Genomic DNA, 14800 nt, shown 5'->3' on the forward strand with positions numbered 1-14800 from the left:
ATAGTAACTTATAATTGTATGATGAAAGTAAAAATAAAATAATCCCCTCTTTGTGATAAGTGTTGTTTGAATGTGTGAATCACCTGTAAAGTCGGAACAGGCTGGAGCTTTTCCTCGTATTTCTTATAAATTTTTAAAATAAATAAAATGTGTATTATTAAAATTCTAAAAAAGGATCAAAAGGATCATCTAGTTTTTAAAACAAGATATCGATATATTAGTTTACGCACATACGAAATGACATTTAGTAAGAATATTGACGTTTTTGGGGCTTGGGCTTGGGGCTTAAGGAGTTAAACGAAGCTTAATTTTCTAATTTTTAACGATACAATAGCGACGATTATTATTTTAAAAAATTTTTGTTAGGCTTAACATCGATGAAAATTCAACGCAAAATAGGTTAATAGCGATATACTAATATACTAATTACATGGGATATAATAATATACTACACTAATAATGGATTTTTTCATACTTTTCGGTTATCCGACTTTTCAATTATCCGACCAACCCCAGTCCCCAATTATGGCAGATAATCGAGGTTCTACTGTACATATTATTGAATTTTATCGCAATTTTAATGTAATTAGAGCTCTCTAGTCTAAATTTTTAGTAGACATTTCTATGTTAGTTTATACCAAGATGCCACTTAATATGAACTTTTAAAAAATTGTGGAAATTTAACATTAACACAATATATAAAGACAAAATCTAGGAGTTTATTCAGCAGTAATATCACATACAATATACCGCGACAATATATTTATATACAGTATATAGTCATTCATTCATTCATAACTATATTTACATCATACAATACAAGATTTGTGAGAATACAAAGCCAAAGGGTTGACAAACAACCTTGGCGATTTCTGGATCGGAAAAAACTATCATGAAATATTTCATATACAAACGGCTTTGATATAGAAACAGTTACAAAGGATTTGTTTGGTCAACATCCACTGCTTTCATTATTAATATAAACAAACCTCATGAAATATGTTTACAAATATTTAAAATCCTAGCAATCTTATATCGTGCGAAATCAACTTTCCTTTATCTTTTTTTTTTTAGGATTCGATTCTAGTCTTTCAAATGCAACCAGAACTTTCAGAGGATGAATACGAAACAATACTATGCACTTGAGAGACAAAAAGGAAGAAAAAAATATTGAAATATCACAGGATATATTGTACGTTCTCCCACCGTTGCATCAAAGCAAAACAGTTAATTGCTGCTCGTAAGGGCACCGTGTAAGATTGTGAACACGTGCAGGTAGTATCTTGACACCAAGATGGCGCTGATATTCTAAAACCCTTTGCTTTCTAGATTTAAAATAACAGAAATAAATTCATGGATAAACAAAACAGGAGATAAATCTCCTTAGAAAATATGTTTCCATTGGAAACGTAACGCTGTGTTACACTACAGTGTGTCCGCGAAATCATTAATTCTGAACGGCCTGGACAACAGGATTTCCGCGAACAGTTATTAAATACTGCTTAAAACATCGTTTTAAACATTAGTTTCTAAAGCAATGATATCTGTATGGCACGATATGGTCCCTCTTTAATATATAAATTGCTATTAGCATCAGTTTGTTCGTTTAGCATGGATTCTTGAAATTTAAGGAAGCTCTTTTAACAATGCAAAAGGGAACGAACCAAAAAATCATTTATAATTTTCATTACAAATTGTTTTCTACAAATTATTTTACTTTATTACAAATTATATTAACTCATTATTGTGATATTTCTCCAAAATCTAACAATATATATATATATATTTATCAGTATTCGTACTGACAACATTAATCAATAGTTGAATATTTACCATTACAAATTAAATATTTGCTTTATTGTAATTATGAAAATTGTTACGATTAATAAATATTGTCATCGTTCATTTTAATTTAATATATATATCCTCTATCAAAATTTAAAGTATCTACAAAATTGATTCATATTGGAGTTTTATCTCAAAACTCCATATATTCATTACAAACAAATTATAATTTTTTAAAAAGATGTGTCAGTTTAAGTTCCTTGTTGATCGTAAGATTATTAGGATAATTATGCAAACTTGGCACAACTTTTATATGCACCTTATTATTTAATCTATATGCAACAATTAATTGTGCTTAAGCTATAAATTCTTTTAAATAATATATTCTAACTCGATATTCTCATATGATAGCCACAAAATAAAAATAATGCTTAAGTGATATAATAAGCTTAGGTTTCTGATCCAGAGTGCTTGCAGTGATTTTTAGGACACACTGTACATTATCTACTGCATTGCTTCTTAGAAGCGTGTTTAAAATGATTGAAATTATAATTATTTTTTTACTCTCTAGATGACATTGAAACATTTATGCTATATACTATTATTAGGCAAAATGAATGAAAATATTTTTGGAGACATAATGAGCGATAACTAATCTATAATACATCAGCTACATTCCTAATCGACAAACATTGCAGTCTTGAACCAAGTGCATTATATTATCATTCCAATTTACACTTTAGAATCGTCATTTTCTTGTTCCATAGACTTTCTTTTCTCTCTTCTAACGGCAAATGGTTCGAAGACCCAAACAGCAGCACCAAGAATTTGAGATAATCCAAGAATTGTCTGGCAAATGCTATAGCTTCCTGTTTGTTCTAGTACATAACCTAGTGAAAATAATTATAAAAATAATAATGAAATATGAAAAATATAAACAAATTTTCGAAATTTAACTATTTATTAATATAATTAAAATAAATAAATTTCAGTACCAGATGGTTTAAATTGAAATTGTTCTTAACGATATGAACAATCTGCTTTTATTCTAATAATTTCATTTATGTAAATGCTTTACTTATATAATTATTTAGACAAAAATAAACATATGCAAATTTAAATACATTTTTAACTTTTTGAAAACTATAATGTTTAATTAATTTAATATAAGAAATATTAATTTACCCATGAGTGGAGTTCCTCCAAGTGCGACAAATCCGGACAACATATTAGCGAGGCTGTAAGCTAGGGCTACCAATTTTCCTCCAAAAGCATCGGCAAACAAGGCTACCATAAGTCCAACGTATGCGCCAGATGCGAGTCCAAATGCAGCGGAACAGGCACACAATGATAAATAATCGTAAGTGAACTGCATGGAAAAAGCGCATACTCCAGACATGAAGATTCCTACAATGAACCAATATTTTCTTGGAAACCAGTGGAAATCGGACAACCATGCGCAACCAATCCTACCTATAAGATCGGTGAATGCCAAGATTGACAATAAAGATGCTGCTTGACGCTGTGACAAGCCCAAAGTCGTGGCTCTATATGGTAAAAACATTTGTGTACCTGGATATCCTAATAAATGACACATAATTGATACCATCAATACATAGAATACACTATTGTGAAGTATAGAGAGATCTATGCCTATATTTCTAAAACAAGGCATAGAAAGACGTCGTTTCTTTTTCACTACAGTTTGTTTCTTTTCGCAGTTATTATTGTTATTCTTGTCATCGATTTCCTCTTGAATATCTATATCCGGACACGGAGTAGTAGTTTCTGAATCTTCGGCAATTCTTTCTCTTGTTAATAAAGCTCCATATGAAGGAGCGAGATGAAATGTACTGAGATAAAGAAACGAAGAAGCCTTTGATTCCGTCCTAAGTTTTCTCATTCTAATCTCCTGAAGATCGGGGATAGTATCGGCGCTATGAGAGCTGAGTAATGTTGAATATCTATCTGAAATAGATGGATATATCAAATTTTCTGTGACGTCGTCTACAGTTTGGCCTGGCATGGATATCTGTCGAGAATAAAAATCCCATGGTCGCGGGCTCGCCAATTTACGAATAGCGAGATCGTCGACGGACGTGGATCTAACAGGAAGAAAGATAAGTAAAAATAATGATTTGCTTTAAATATTTTACATAATTTAATATTTTGCTATAAACATTTTATAAATTTGTAGTAAAATTCACTTAAGATGTTTTGAATAATGAAATTTGTTTCTTAGAATTAAAGTTTTATCAATACAACAATTTCAATTTCTACGTACTAAATAAACATTTACTCTATCTTTTGGACTTTTTAATAATTGAATTCGATTGAAAACTTATAAAAATATAAATAAAATTAAGCAAAATTTCTCAAAATATTATAAGGCTAAAATTTAACTGAATTGTATGTTTACATTTTGTAAGTTTTAACTATTAAAAACTATTTAAAAGAAAAATTTTATTCGTAAAATAAACAATCATACAAATACAGAAATTTTTAAATATAAAAATAACTATAAATGCAAATAGAACGTCTTAAGAAAATTTTACTGTTATATTTATAATAAATTTTACATTGTTAAAATAATTCAACTCGGAGAAATAATTTACATAATTTAAAACTTGAAAGTTTTCAATTTTCAACATTCCTGTTACGTAAATGTTATTTACGTTAACATAAGAATATTATTTACAATTTAAATCTAGTTACGAAGATGATTTTGCACTAAATTTCATACGTTTAACTTTGATAAATAATAAACGCTCATAATAAAATTTTTATTTCACTTTGATAAAGAAAAAACTGTAGACTAACATTAATCTATTCTATTCACTTTCTGATTAAATATTGAAGGAAAAAAACTATAACTATATAAAATTAGAAGAGAATATAAATCGGATTTTAGAGGTAATTTGTGGCTGTTTAATCTTATAAGGCTTACATAATCTACTTATACTGTTGTATAAAAATATAATCAATATTAAAATTAAATTTATAATACATGATATTTATGTAATTATGTACACACGCATATGCACGTATGCACGTACATTTACAGTAGATTCCCGCTTTACGACGATTCACTTAACGACCGTGTTTTCCAAGAACTATTAAGTCGTAAAAAGTAAAATTCAAAATAAATCTTTAAATGTACGTTGGAACAGAATGCACAAAAATTAAAATTTTATAAAGAATAAATAAATTCTGGGAAATGAAGTTTTATTCGGTTAATAATTACATCTATTAGTAAAAATATTTCTTTTGTAAACAAAGGCTATGATGCGTATTCAGAAAACGCGTTTCCGGCAGATTTGGCACTACAAAGTGACGTACAGGATCTCAAGATATAAACCTATTAACCCAGAAACACGCTTCCGAAGCAACAAAAGTAAAAACATTTATTTATATTTTTACTTTCCACGAAATGATGTATTTAATTGACTTGTAGAAAATGTAGTTGCTACAATAATAAATGGAATAAAATACATTACAAATGGTAAATATTTTTATATTTATATAAAAATGAAAAATTGGCATCGATTCATAAATTATTAAAGAAAAAAGATTTAGGCTAATATTAGTCTATATAAATCATATCTAATTTGAAAGAATTAAATTTTATCGAAGTTATAGAATTAGTTTCTTATGGTTCATTAAGTAACTACTTTATCTTAAGGAGGATCGTTTGTCCGTTAAAATTTTCTCATTATCTTTATTACTTAATTTTAATTACCTGTTTCTCAATGTTTAAATTAATTATGAAATAAATATTGTAATTTGTAATTACTAAATTGACGTAAAAGTAATGTGACTTATATACTGTAGTAATATTTCGTAACAGATTGTACGTTTCTTATCTTTTCATTGAAAACTCTCAAGTTTATTTTTAGAATAATTTTCGTACAAAACACAGGAAGTCCTCACTTAACGTCGTCGACAGGTTCTGGAAAATTACGATGTATAACGACCCTAATTTTACTATAGGCTAATTGATTTAAACAAAATTTAAGGTTCCTTTTTGACCGTATTTGCAAGCACCAGCTTTTAATTCTTACTTCATAGAATCAAATTTATTGTTTATAAAGAAAATTCAATGCCAACAATTGAAGACACGCGTTTATGAAGGTGTTATGATACAATTATTCAAAGGTGCAATGTATTCGTCTCATACCACCATCAGAGATCTGAGAAATTAAGCGACGCTATAATACTCTTCGGGACACACTATTTCGTAGTTGGACACACAAACTTAAACATCAAATCGATAAAAACTTTGATTTTGCAACCTTCATCTATTCAGGTCTTCAATTATAATTAGAAATGTATTTGTATCTTTCCTCAATGATGTCATAACGAAACGACGTTAAGTGGGGATGGTTGTATTGAGTATATAATAATAAATAAATAATATGCTATTAGTTACAACAAATATGCAAATTTAATATAATTTAAAATATTATTTTCTTAGCTGCATCATCAGTTTCTTTAGATCAATGGCATATTTCTTGCAAATGAACCTTCATCACTGCATAGAAACGAATTGAGAAATAAATAAATATGGTTTTTATATCTCAATAGAATGTAATAATTTTATAAAATGTATGCTTCTATGTTTTACTCATGTAAGTATAGATATATTAGTTATAAGGGAAAGTGTCGTTAAATTAGGAGCTGTGATATTTACTAATATTAATCGTTGAAAAATTCACAGAAACAACTGTAGAAATTAGTCTTATTGATTTCTTTGTTATATATAAAATAATTCAGACAATTTTTTTAGAAAAAAACTAAATTTATTTAATTTCTTTTTCATTTTTATTGCAGAAATCCTACAAATACTTTAATTTAACGCTAAATTATAAATTTTAAACATATTATAATGCTACAATTATGATATATAACTTACATTAAATGTGATCACACTCTAAATTAGGTGAATGAGCTTCACCTAATTTTTTATGATTTATAATCATAAAGATTAAGTGAAGTTAGATGAAATTAGGTGAATCATTATTTTTATTATTATTGTTTGTACTTAGCAATTTCAATATTAATTCGGATAAAATTTAATATGAAAAATGATTGTCATTCGTGAAATAAAAGCAATATTGTTGCGGGACGTAGTAGTTAGTTCTTTAAATTTCTCAGTTTCAGGACTGTAAATCAAATCCAAAGAAGATATTTATGCTAAGAGGATATTTAAATGCATTAGAGTCATATTTTAAAGTAGCTTGATAAAAACGGAAATCTCCGAACTCGCCCCAAGAGGATAAACTTTCCAACATGACTAAATAGGCTCTATCTTTAAATCGGATAAGAAATAAGCTTGCAGACAGTAACCCGATTGTTTGGATGAATCCATTTTACGAATGTTTACTTTAAAAAAAATAAAATTATATATATTTTTATCATTCTTTACATAAAGACTTACTCTTGATGCTAGACAAATATGAATATTAAACTTTTTTAGTTGATCCAAGAATTTGATTTGATATATTATTTACATTCAACATTCAAATATTTTTAAACAAATGATTTTTGCAAGCTTAAAAAGAAATAAAAATCCATATAGCTTTACGAATTGAATTTTTATTAAAGACTAAGCAAAGATCTGCACAATGTACTGCACATACTCTTAGAGGCTGGTCACAAGATTTTTTTAGATGATTTTAATCATTTCTCCCATCAAATCCAATAAATTAGGCATAAAAATAAAACTCTGCTTCACTGACATTGAAATAAACGTAATATTTTAAACTTTTCTTGTTTATAAAAGCATACATTCTGGAAACATTATAACAAATACATATCATATAACAAATTCAAGTAAAATTAATAGAAAATCTATTAGAAGATATTTTCACTCTGAGACTCGAAATACATCGACATGAAAAAATAACTTTATCACTTAAATTCTTTTAGAAAAATTATTCCTTATGTTGAATTTATTATTTATAACGTAATTATTTAATATTTCGTAAAAGTAAGTAATGTTATTTTTCATAATTCACCGCAGTATCAGAACCGTAGTCTGATTGTCAAATATGCTACAACTACTTGTACTGTACAGTACATCATCATGTAATTCTATAAGTTAATTTGTATAAATTATATCTTGCATAAAATTCATTTAAATTTAATGCCGTTATTAGATAAAAGTGCTAAAATATTTGAAATTCAAATAGAAAATAGCCTAAAAATTCTGACTATTCTAAATTTCTAAAAATATGAAATGCCACAATTCAGTTCCACAAAAGTTACTGTGCGTACAATTTTTTTTTCTTTTTTTGTACGTTAAAATTGCATTTTCATCACTCTTCTATAAATAATATAATAAATACATTATATTTTTAAAGATAAATTATCTTTCAGCTAATTGGCACTCGTAGTTTTTAAACTCTTACACCAATATACATCAATAATGCTGAATCATTGAAAGTCAGATTATTGGAATTGTATTATATTACGTTTAAATATAGACAGGTGTATCTTGAAATTACAAATATTTCAAATATTGTTATAAACTTATTATATAATCTATAAATTTCAACTATTTCTAAAATGATAGCTGATGTAAAATTTATTGTTGTATTTGAGTTTCAGATATTGTAAAAGATAAATCAAGTTAATCTACTTTAACTCTCTTCAAAGTTTCAGATTTTTCAACTGCAGCAGTTCGTGTGCTATCAGTTATAAAAGCTTGACGATCATAGCAAAGTTTGAAAGACCTATTTTCGAGATAATATATTGCTAAAATCTATTTAGCTATCTATGACAAAAGCCATCCAATATTTGCTTTAGAAATAAGTCAATGGCATTAACATGTCAGAATAATATTTAGGTCTAATCATGATACATGTGCTAATACCAACTAAATTATTGATGTGATATTCGTCTGTATTCACAACTTTATTAGGCTATTAATTACAGATGTTAGTAACCGTTTTCTATGGAAATTTCATTAGAAAATATAAGGAATTTTTATTTTAAAATAACTTGAATTACTTTCGTGAAATTATTAGAAGGCGGTTGATATCGATTTCCTTCTTCGGATGAATACGTGTATCTATCCGAAATTTGTGAGCGTTATTTGCTCAAATCTCTTTTTATAACTTCTGAATATATGCATTTAAATATTTTTTATTGTTAGGAATGTTTTTATAAAAATTTTTCATATAATTTTGAATTTTTTTTTTTTGTTTTATTTTGAACAATAATGTTATCTTAAATAATAATAACAATAATAACAATAAACACAATACTGTAATATAAATATATAAATATAAAATATTATGTTAATAAAATAACTTATTAGAAGTGTACCAACCTCTTTGCTCCAAAAAATTTACCATCAAACGGAAGATTCTCCTGTAGCTCGAGTTTGCTGTCTTCGTCATCCTCTTCAACGTCAAGATACAGGCTATCATTATCGACAGATTCTGCCACTCTTTTAACCTTAACCATATGTTGTTCGACGGGTTGCCAAAACATGGCGCCAACACATGCATGTAAGATTACTCCGCCCATTATCAGTAGAGCCCCATTCACCCCGTATATGGCTATGAGACGATCGACAAGTAGCGGAATCAAGATTCCGCCAAGAGCATTTCCAGCCATTCCGAGTCCATTCGCAAAACCTCGTCTTTTGTCAAAATATTGTCCAATCATCATCACACCAGGCGTAAATGATAGTGTAGCAGCCAATCCTGAAAATAATCAGTCCATTCCAACCTTTAGATCATCGAGGCCTATAGGTATATCAAGGATTCAATTCGATGACAACTGCATCAATAGGGTCGTTGTTTCACATTCGGTAGACAAAATAATCGTTAATTATTTTTTTTGCAAAACAACCGTTAACCCCTATTTAACAAGTGAAATTTAATGTCATCAAAGATCCCGCTTAAATCTATTAAAATATATTAAATTGGACGAGGTTTCGCCATACAACTGTCTGGAGGATAATCCATAGTTTTTGTTTATTTAAGGCCGCCGATTTTAACTATCGATAATTTGGATCTTCCTTGCGGTAATATCAAATCAGTCAGAAGAGAGACTGTAAAAAACCAATTTGTTTTATCGACACTTAACTGAATTAACAGTTAATGACTATAAATTTATTAACAAAAAAAACTTCTTCTGTATCTTTATTCGAAGTTTTCTTTGGCAATTTCCACTTTTTTCATAAAAATTCAATTTAAAAACGTCAATAATTAATTAAAATATCACGTCGAAAATGTTAATTTGATGAAAAATGCGCTCGTTCTTTTTACAATCTCATTAAAAACGTTATAAGATTGTAAAATATATATTACTATACGCGAAATTGTTTCCATTATAGCAATTAATTTACTATACGAATAATTATGCTTTTAGTTAAAAAATTATTCACGAACCAATGAGAATTTCGGACAGAAACTTGTAAAATAGAAATTTTATCTCTTCAGTGGAAAGAGCCTTTGCAACTATCTATGGTAACTGCGATACAATATCTTCTTCAATTTTCGTATTAAAATATAAATATTAAAACTAATTAAAAAATGCGGCCTCGAAAGTCTACAAAACTAATTTTTTTCTACAGCGTATTTTTTCGTTTAATTTAATTATTTTAATATTTAAACGGCAGCAATTTTATTAATTTCGTTCGTATATTTAATGTTCGATTTTGTCTACTAAAGGGAAAGGTTTTTGTAAATAAAAAGTTTCCCCTAATTTAATCAAAAATCGAAATACTTGATTAATTATTTTAAATATAAAATAAATTTATTATTTATAATAATATCAAAACAAATAGAATTTTTCTTATATGTAAATGTAATGCTTACCTTGCATCACTCCGTAGAAAACATATATATATCCTAATTTAGAAACAAAAGATGATACAGTAAGACCAAAACACGCTAAAATTCCTCCAACCAACGCTACATTCCTCGGTCCTATCACTTGAGACATAATACTCGACACAGGTGCTGAAAATAATAATTATAATTATATGTAGTCTACTTCTTACACTCAAATAATTGTTTTAATTTCGGTCGTTTCGCGTTTTATTTTTCAACTTTGCTGCATATTTATGTTTAACAATAGTCGGTAAAAGCAATTAATTATTTCAACACCGTAATAATTCACGGTTGGAGTATGGCTAAAATTATACTACTTTTTCTGAATCACTTTATGGACAAAAATTGACCTAAATCTACATTTTAAAGAGATTTGTAAATAATACTTATATAATATAAACATGTCGGCAATTTTAACATATTATATGTTTTAACAACACCGTTTCCGGTTTTATTTTTATGACGAAATGATGCAACATATTTGGAAATAGTTTTAAAAATCTCTCCTTAAATATTTCTACAATTTTTTTTATCTTAAGCGCTAATAGCAATAAAATCATTTTATTTTAATATTTGCAATTTATTATTTGACGTAAAAATTAACTATTTTCTTTCTTTCTATTATATATATATAAAATAGTTATAATTAAAAACATTAAAAGGGCATAATAATTGAATATATAAGTATAATTGAATAAATATATACAGCCTAAATTCGGCATATTATACAGTTAAAAATGGCGGTAATGAACTGTAATGAACTATTCTATAAATAATACATAATCCGTTATACACCTTATGATGCTGTTCTTTTAAGTACACGAAATGTTACAGAACAAGTTTCAGTTTATTTATCCTGAAGGTCGAATAGTCAGTTACTGCTGAATCGATTGAGGGTTTTCTGAGTAAAGAAACATCGTACTGTTCACCCGAACGGCCATAGACGGAAAAAATATTATAGAATAGAACGGATAATACATATTGTTCTTATTTAAAAAAAAAAAAAAATATTCTACACTAGCGTAACTATAGAATCGCTAAAGGCGATTAACTATTGAATCGTGATGACGTCATCGTGTAGAGAAGAGGAGGAAGAAAAATCTGACGTCACTGTATCCAAGGTATTCTCAAATTTGCTGAGAGATTTTTTCCTTCAATTCCGTGGAGGAATTTATATATATATACAGTACATTTTTTTTTTTCAAAAAGCAATGCTAATTTAAATTATTTTAATTAGTAAATTTATAGTTATTTTTTATTATTCTATTATTAAAATATATACATTAATTTTTATTATTTAAATATTCAATAAAGATTAAAATTACTATAAAAGAAAAATAAATATATATTATAAGTAGATTTAGAGTAATATTTTTTATTAAGAACAGGTAAAGAAGAGCAAGAAATGATCGATTAGTCTTGTCTGACATTCGTTGTCGAAAGGTTTGCCAATGATCGATATCTATCGTCCGTTCTCCGACCGATGAGAATAATATCTTCTGCATGGAGAAATAATGTAAAATCGGGAATCAATCGGGATTATTCACATATCTGTGTTAAATAGGCAAAAAGTTTTAGGTGAATAACACGTAATTTAGAAAACGACAATCGGACGAAGATGGCAAATGCTGTAAAAATCGGGCTGAAAAATCAAAATATTGATTATTTTGACAATAGAAAAGAAAAAGCACTTACATAGAAAGGTACAGGTGGAGATCTGTAGCGCCTGGATCCATGCTACGCGCGAAGGAGATGCAGAAAAATGTTGCATGAGATTGGGGAAGTACACCCCAAAGGATTTGACATGTCCGATGGTCACCAGATTGACCAGCATGGTGCCAAAAAGGACTGCCCAACCCCATCCGCCGTCAGGTGGGACTGTAACGGTGATCGAATCGCTCTTAAGTGAGCGAGGCGATCCAGTCCCATCTTTGATGTCACCTTTGTGTGAGGTAACGGGCGTCGAATGCCCAATAGAGTCTGCGGTGCATAAATTTCCTGTGGATCGCTCCAATTCTGGTCTCGGTGCCATATCGGGACATGCACTTGACTTCTGATATTTTACTGAATATCTCCGTCACGAAACTTGAAGGAAAAACAAGCGAGATCTATAAAGTCTCGGGTTGATGTCCGAAGCTGCCGGATCAGCTGATGGGCTTCCTTCCCTGGCACGAGGAACACTAATGTTCGTTCCTCTCAGTGGATGTCGTATTAGTTCAGTGCGCAAGTGACGTCACCATTGCTCTCAGCTGAAGTATGCGCGCGCCTTGGATTGCGTCATTTAAGGCTGAAAAACCGGAAATCCGCAACTGAGCAGTCTCCGTAGCGACAGTGGAAATTTCCCAGAGCTCCTCGGACTCGACACGACAAGGACGCTTTCGTGCAGTAATTCTACGATCAATGCAAACATTTCCAATTAACAATCATATAAAAGACAATTCGTCAAACTCTTCCAAACTTCTAAAAAATCTGCATTTTAGAAACACGTTTTATTTCTAATATTAACTATAAAAATAAATTTTAAAAAATAATTACTTAAAATCGTCCTTCCGATAGGAGAATGAGAATATCTCTGCATTTTCACGGTTCGACGATGTTCTTGTATAAAGGTTCATTACTGAATAGCATAATTTCTGCAATTTTCTAAAGCTATAAATTTTCCAGTATTTGTTGAAAGATATTTTTTTTCTTTATGTTTGAAATATTGATTATTTCTGAACCAGACGGTCTCAACAGATTTCACCGAAGGAGAATTGCACAAATTCTGAACAATAACTTAATTTTAGAATGCAAAAAATAACCTTTATCCCTGGGGGAAAAATATATACTAATCACCTAATTATAAATATGCATTGGTAAATCATTGAATACTTTATTCAGTTTTGGAAATCTTGATAAGATAATTATGCTCTTAGGAATTTTAAAGGGAGCAATTCGGCGTCAAAAGTCCAAATGCTAATTTATTTAAGTAATTAATTAAGCAATAAATATTTGTTGCAAATTTATCTTCTGCCGACTGATAAATTAGAATAATGGTAAATATTAAGCAAACATTCCACAACTTGTATTTGTCCAATTCGATCAATATTTAATTAAGTATCGATATTTTTAAATGGTGCAGACAATAGTTATTGGGTCATTTTCACGTGATTGGTCATCCCTCAGAAATGGAACACTTCATTGCACCAAGCTAGATGATGGTCTATTTGACAAAAAAATATAGGTCTTTGTAATTGAGATCATACCCTATTTAAAAACCATTATACTCGAATCGATACGTAAGACAATGGAAATATTAAAATAAAACGATGCCGAGAAAAATTCCTAATTTAAGCATGTATAGAAATTAATTAAGGAGTTATAGTTGAGAGGATAACTGCACAAATGTATTATAAAGAGTTAATTAAAAGAGATAATGAGAAATTATTAAAGAATGACTTGTGATATGCGAGAATGAATTATGTACACACGTATGTAAATTTTAAAAATTCAAATAAATTACGTGTTCGTATTATTTATAATACTTTCGTACGAGTATCAAAACTATTGACGTATCACTTCATTTATATTGTAACATGTTCTATTTGTTTGCTTAAATACATATCTATGCTTTGTTAGCTTTACGAGCAAAAAATAATAATAAAGACAATTATTTTTTTCTGATAATTTCGCTTCACTGTATAGTTGCTTTAATTGACAGAAAAGCTGGAATTATATAAGAAATTTGCACATTCACCTAGGGTTGTTATCCCTTTGGCAACTTCTCAAAATTTTATCGATTCATTCTTAAAAATTTTATACGGTCATTATTATTATTGTTGTTGTCTTATAATATTTAAATAAAAATTAGGAATTGTTTTTAATTAGTATTATTAAAACTTAATTTCTTTTATGGTATTGCCTGTTATTATTTTTATACAATAAAATATAAATCGAAATGTTTTCTTTCAGATTCAAATTATTAATAATAATATTTGAGTCTTTTAAGTTGATAAATAATGTATAGAAAATAATAAATATATTTATAATTTATTATAATAGCAATAAATACTTATTGCTGTAATATATTTCATGTAAAATTCAAAATTTTCATAGGACTTTAATTATAATAACGTTTGTAATACATAAATATAGCTTAAATTCTTATCTACATTCAATTTTAATAAATG

The 14800-nt window shown here is 28.3% G+C and overlaps 1 protein-coding gene across 1 annotated transcript; it reads right to left on the bottom strand.

Moving 5' to 3' along the window:
* Positions 1-980: 980 nt before the first annotated feature.
* On the bottom strand, positions 981-12831 carry LOC111620305. Its single transcript, XM_023362215.1, has 5 exons — positions 12327-12831; positions 10617-10760; positions 9119-9497; positions 2971-3890; positions 981-2675 (listed from the first exon to the last, which is right to left on the bottom strand). The coding sequence occupies exons 1-5, from the start codon at positions 12661-12663 to the stop codon at positions 2518-2520; spliced, it is 1938 nt and encodes a 645-aa protein (XP_023217983.1). The 5' UTR covers positions 12664-12831; the 3' UTR covers positions 981-2517.
* Between the last annotated feature and the right edge of the window lie 1969 nt (positions 12832-14800).

The sequence above is a fragment of the Centruroides sculpturatus genome, unplaced genomic scaffold, assembly GCF_000671375.1.
Source record: "Centruroides sculpturatus isolate CEXI.00-Female unplaced genomic scaffold, Cexi_2.0 scaffold4, whole genome shotgun sequence".
In the NCBI taxonomy this organism is placed as follows: Eukaryota; Metazoa; Arthropoda; class Arachnida; order Scorpiones; family Buthidae; genus Centruroides; species Centruroides sculpturatus.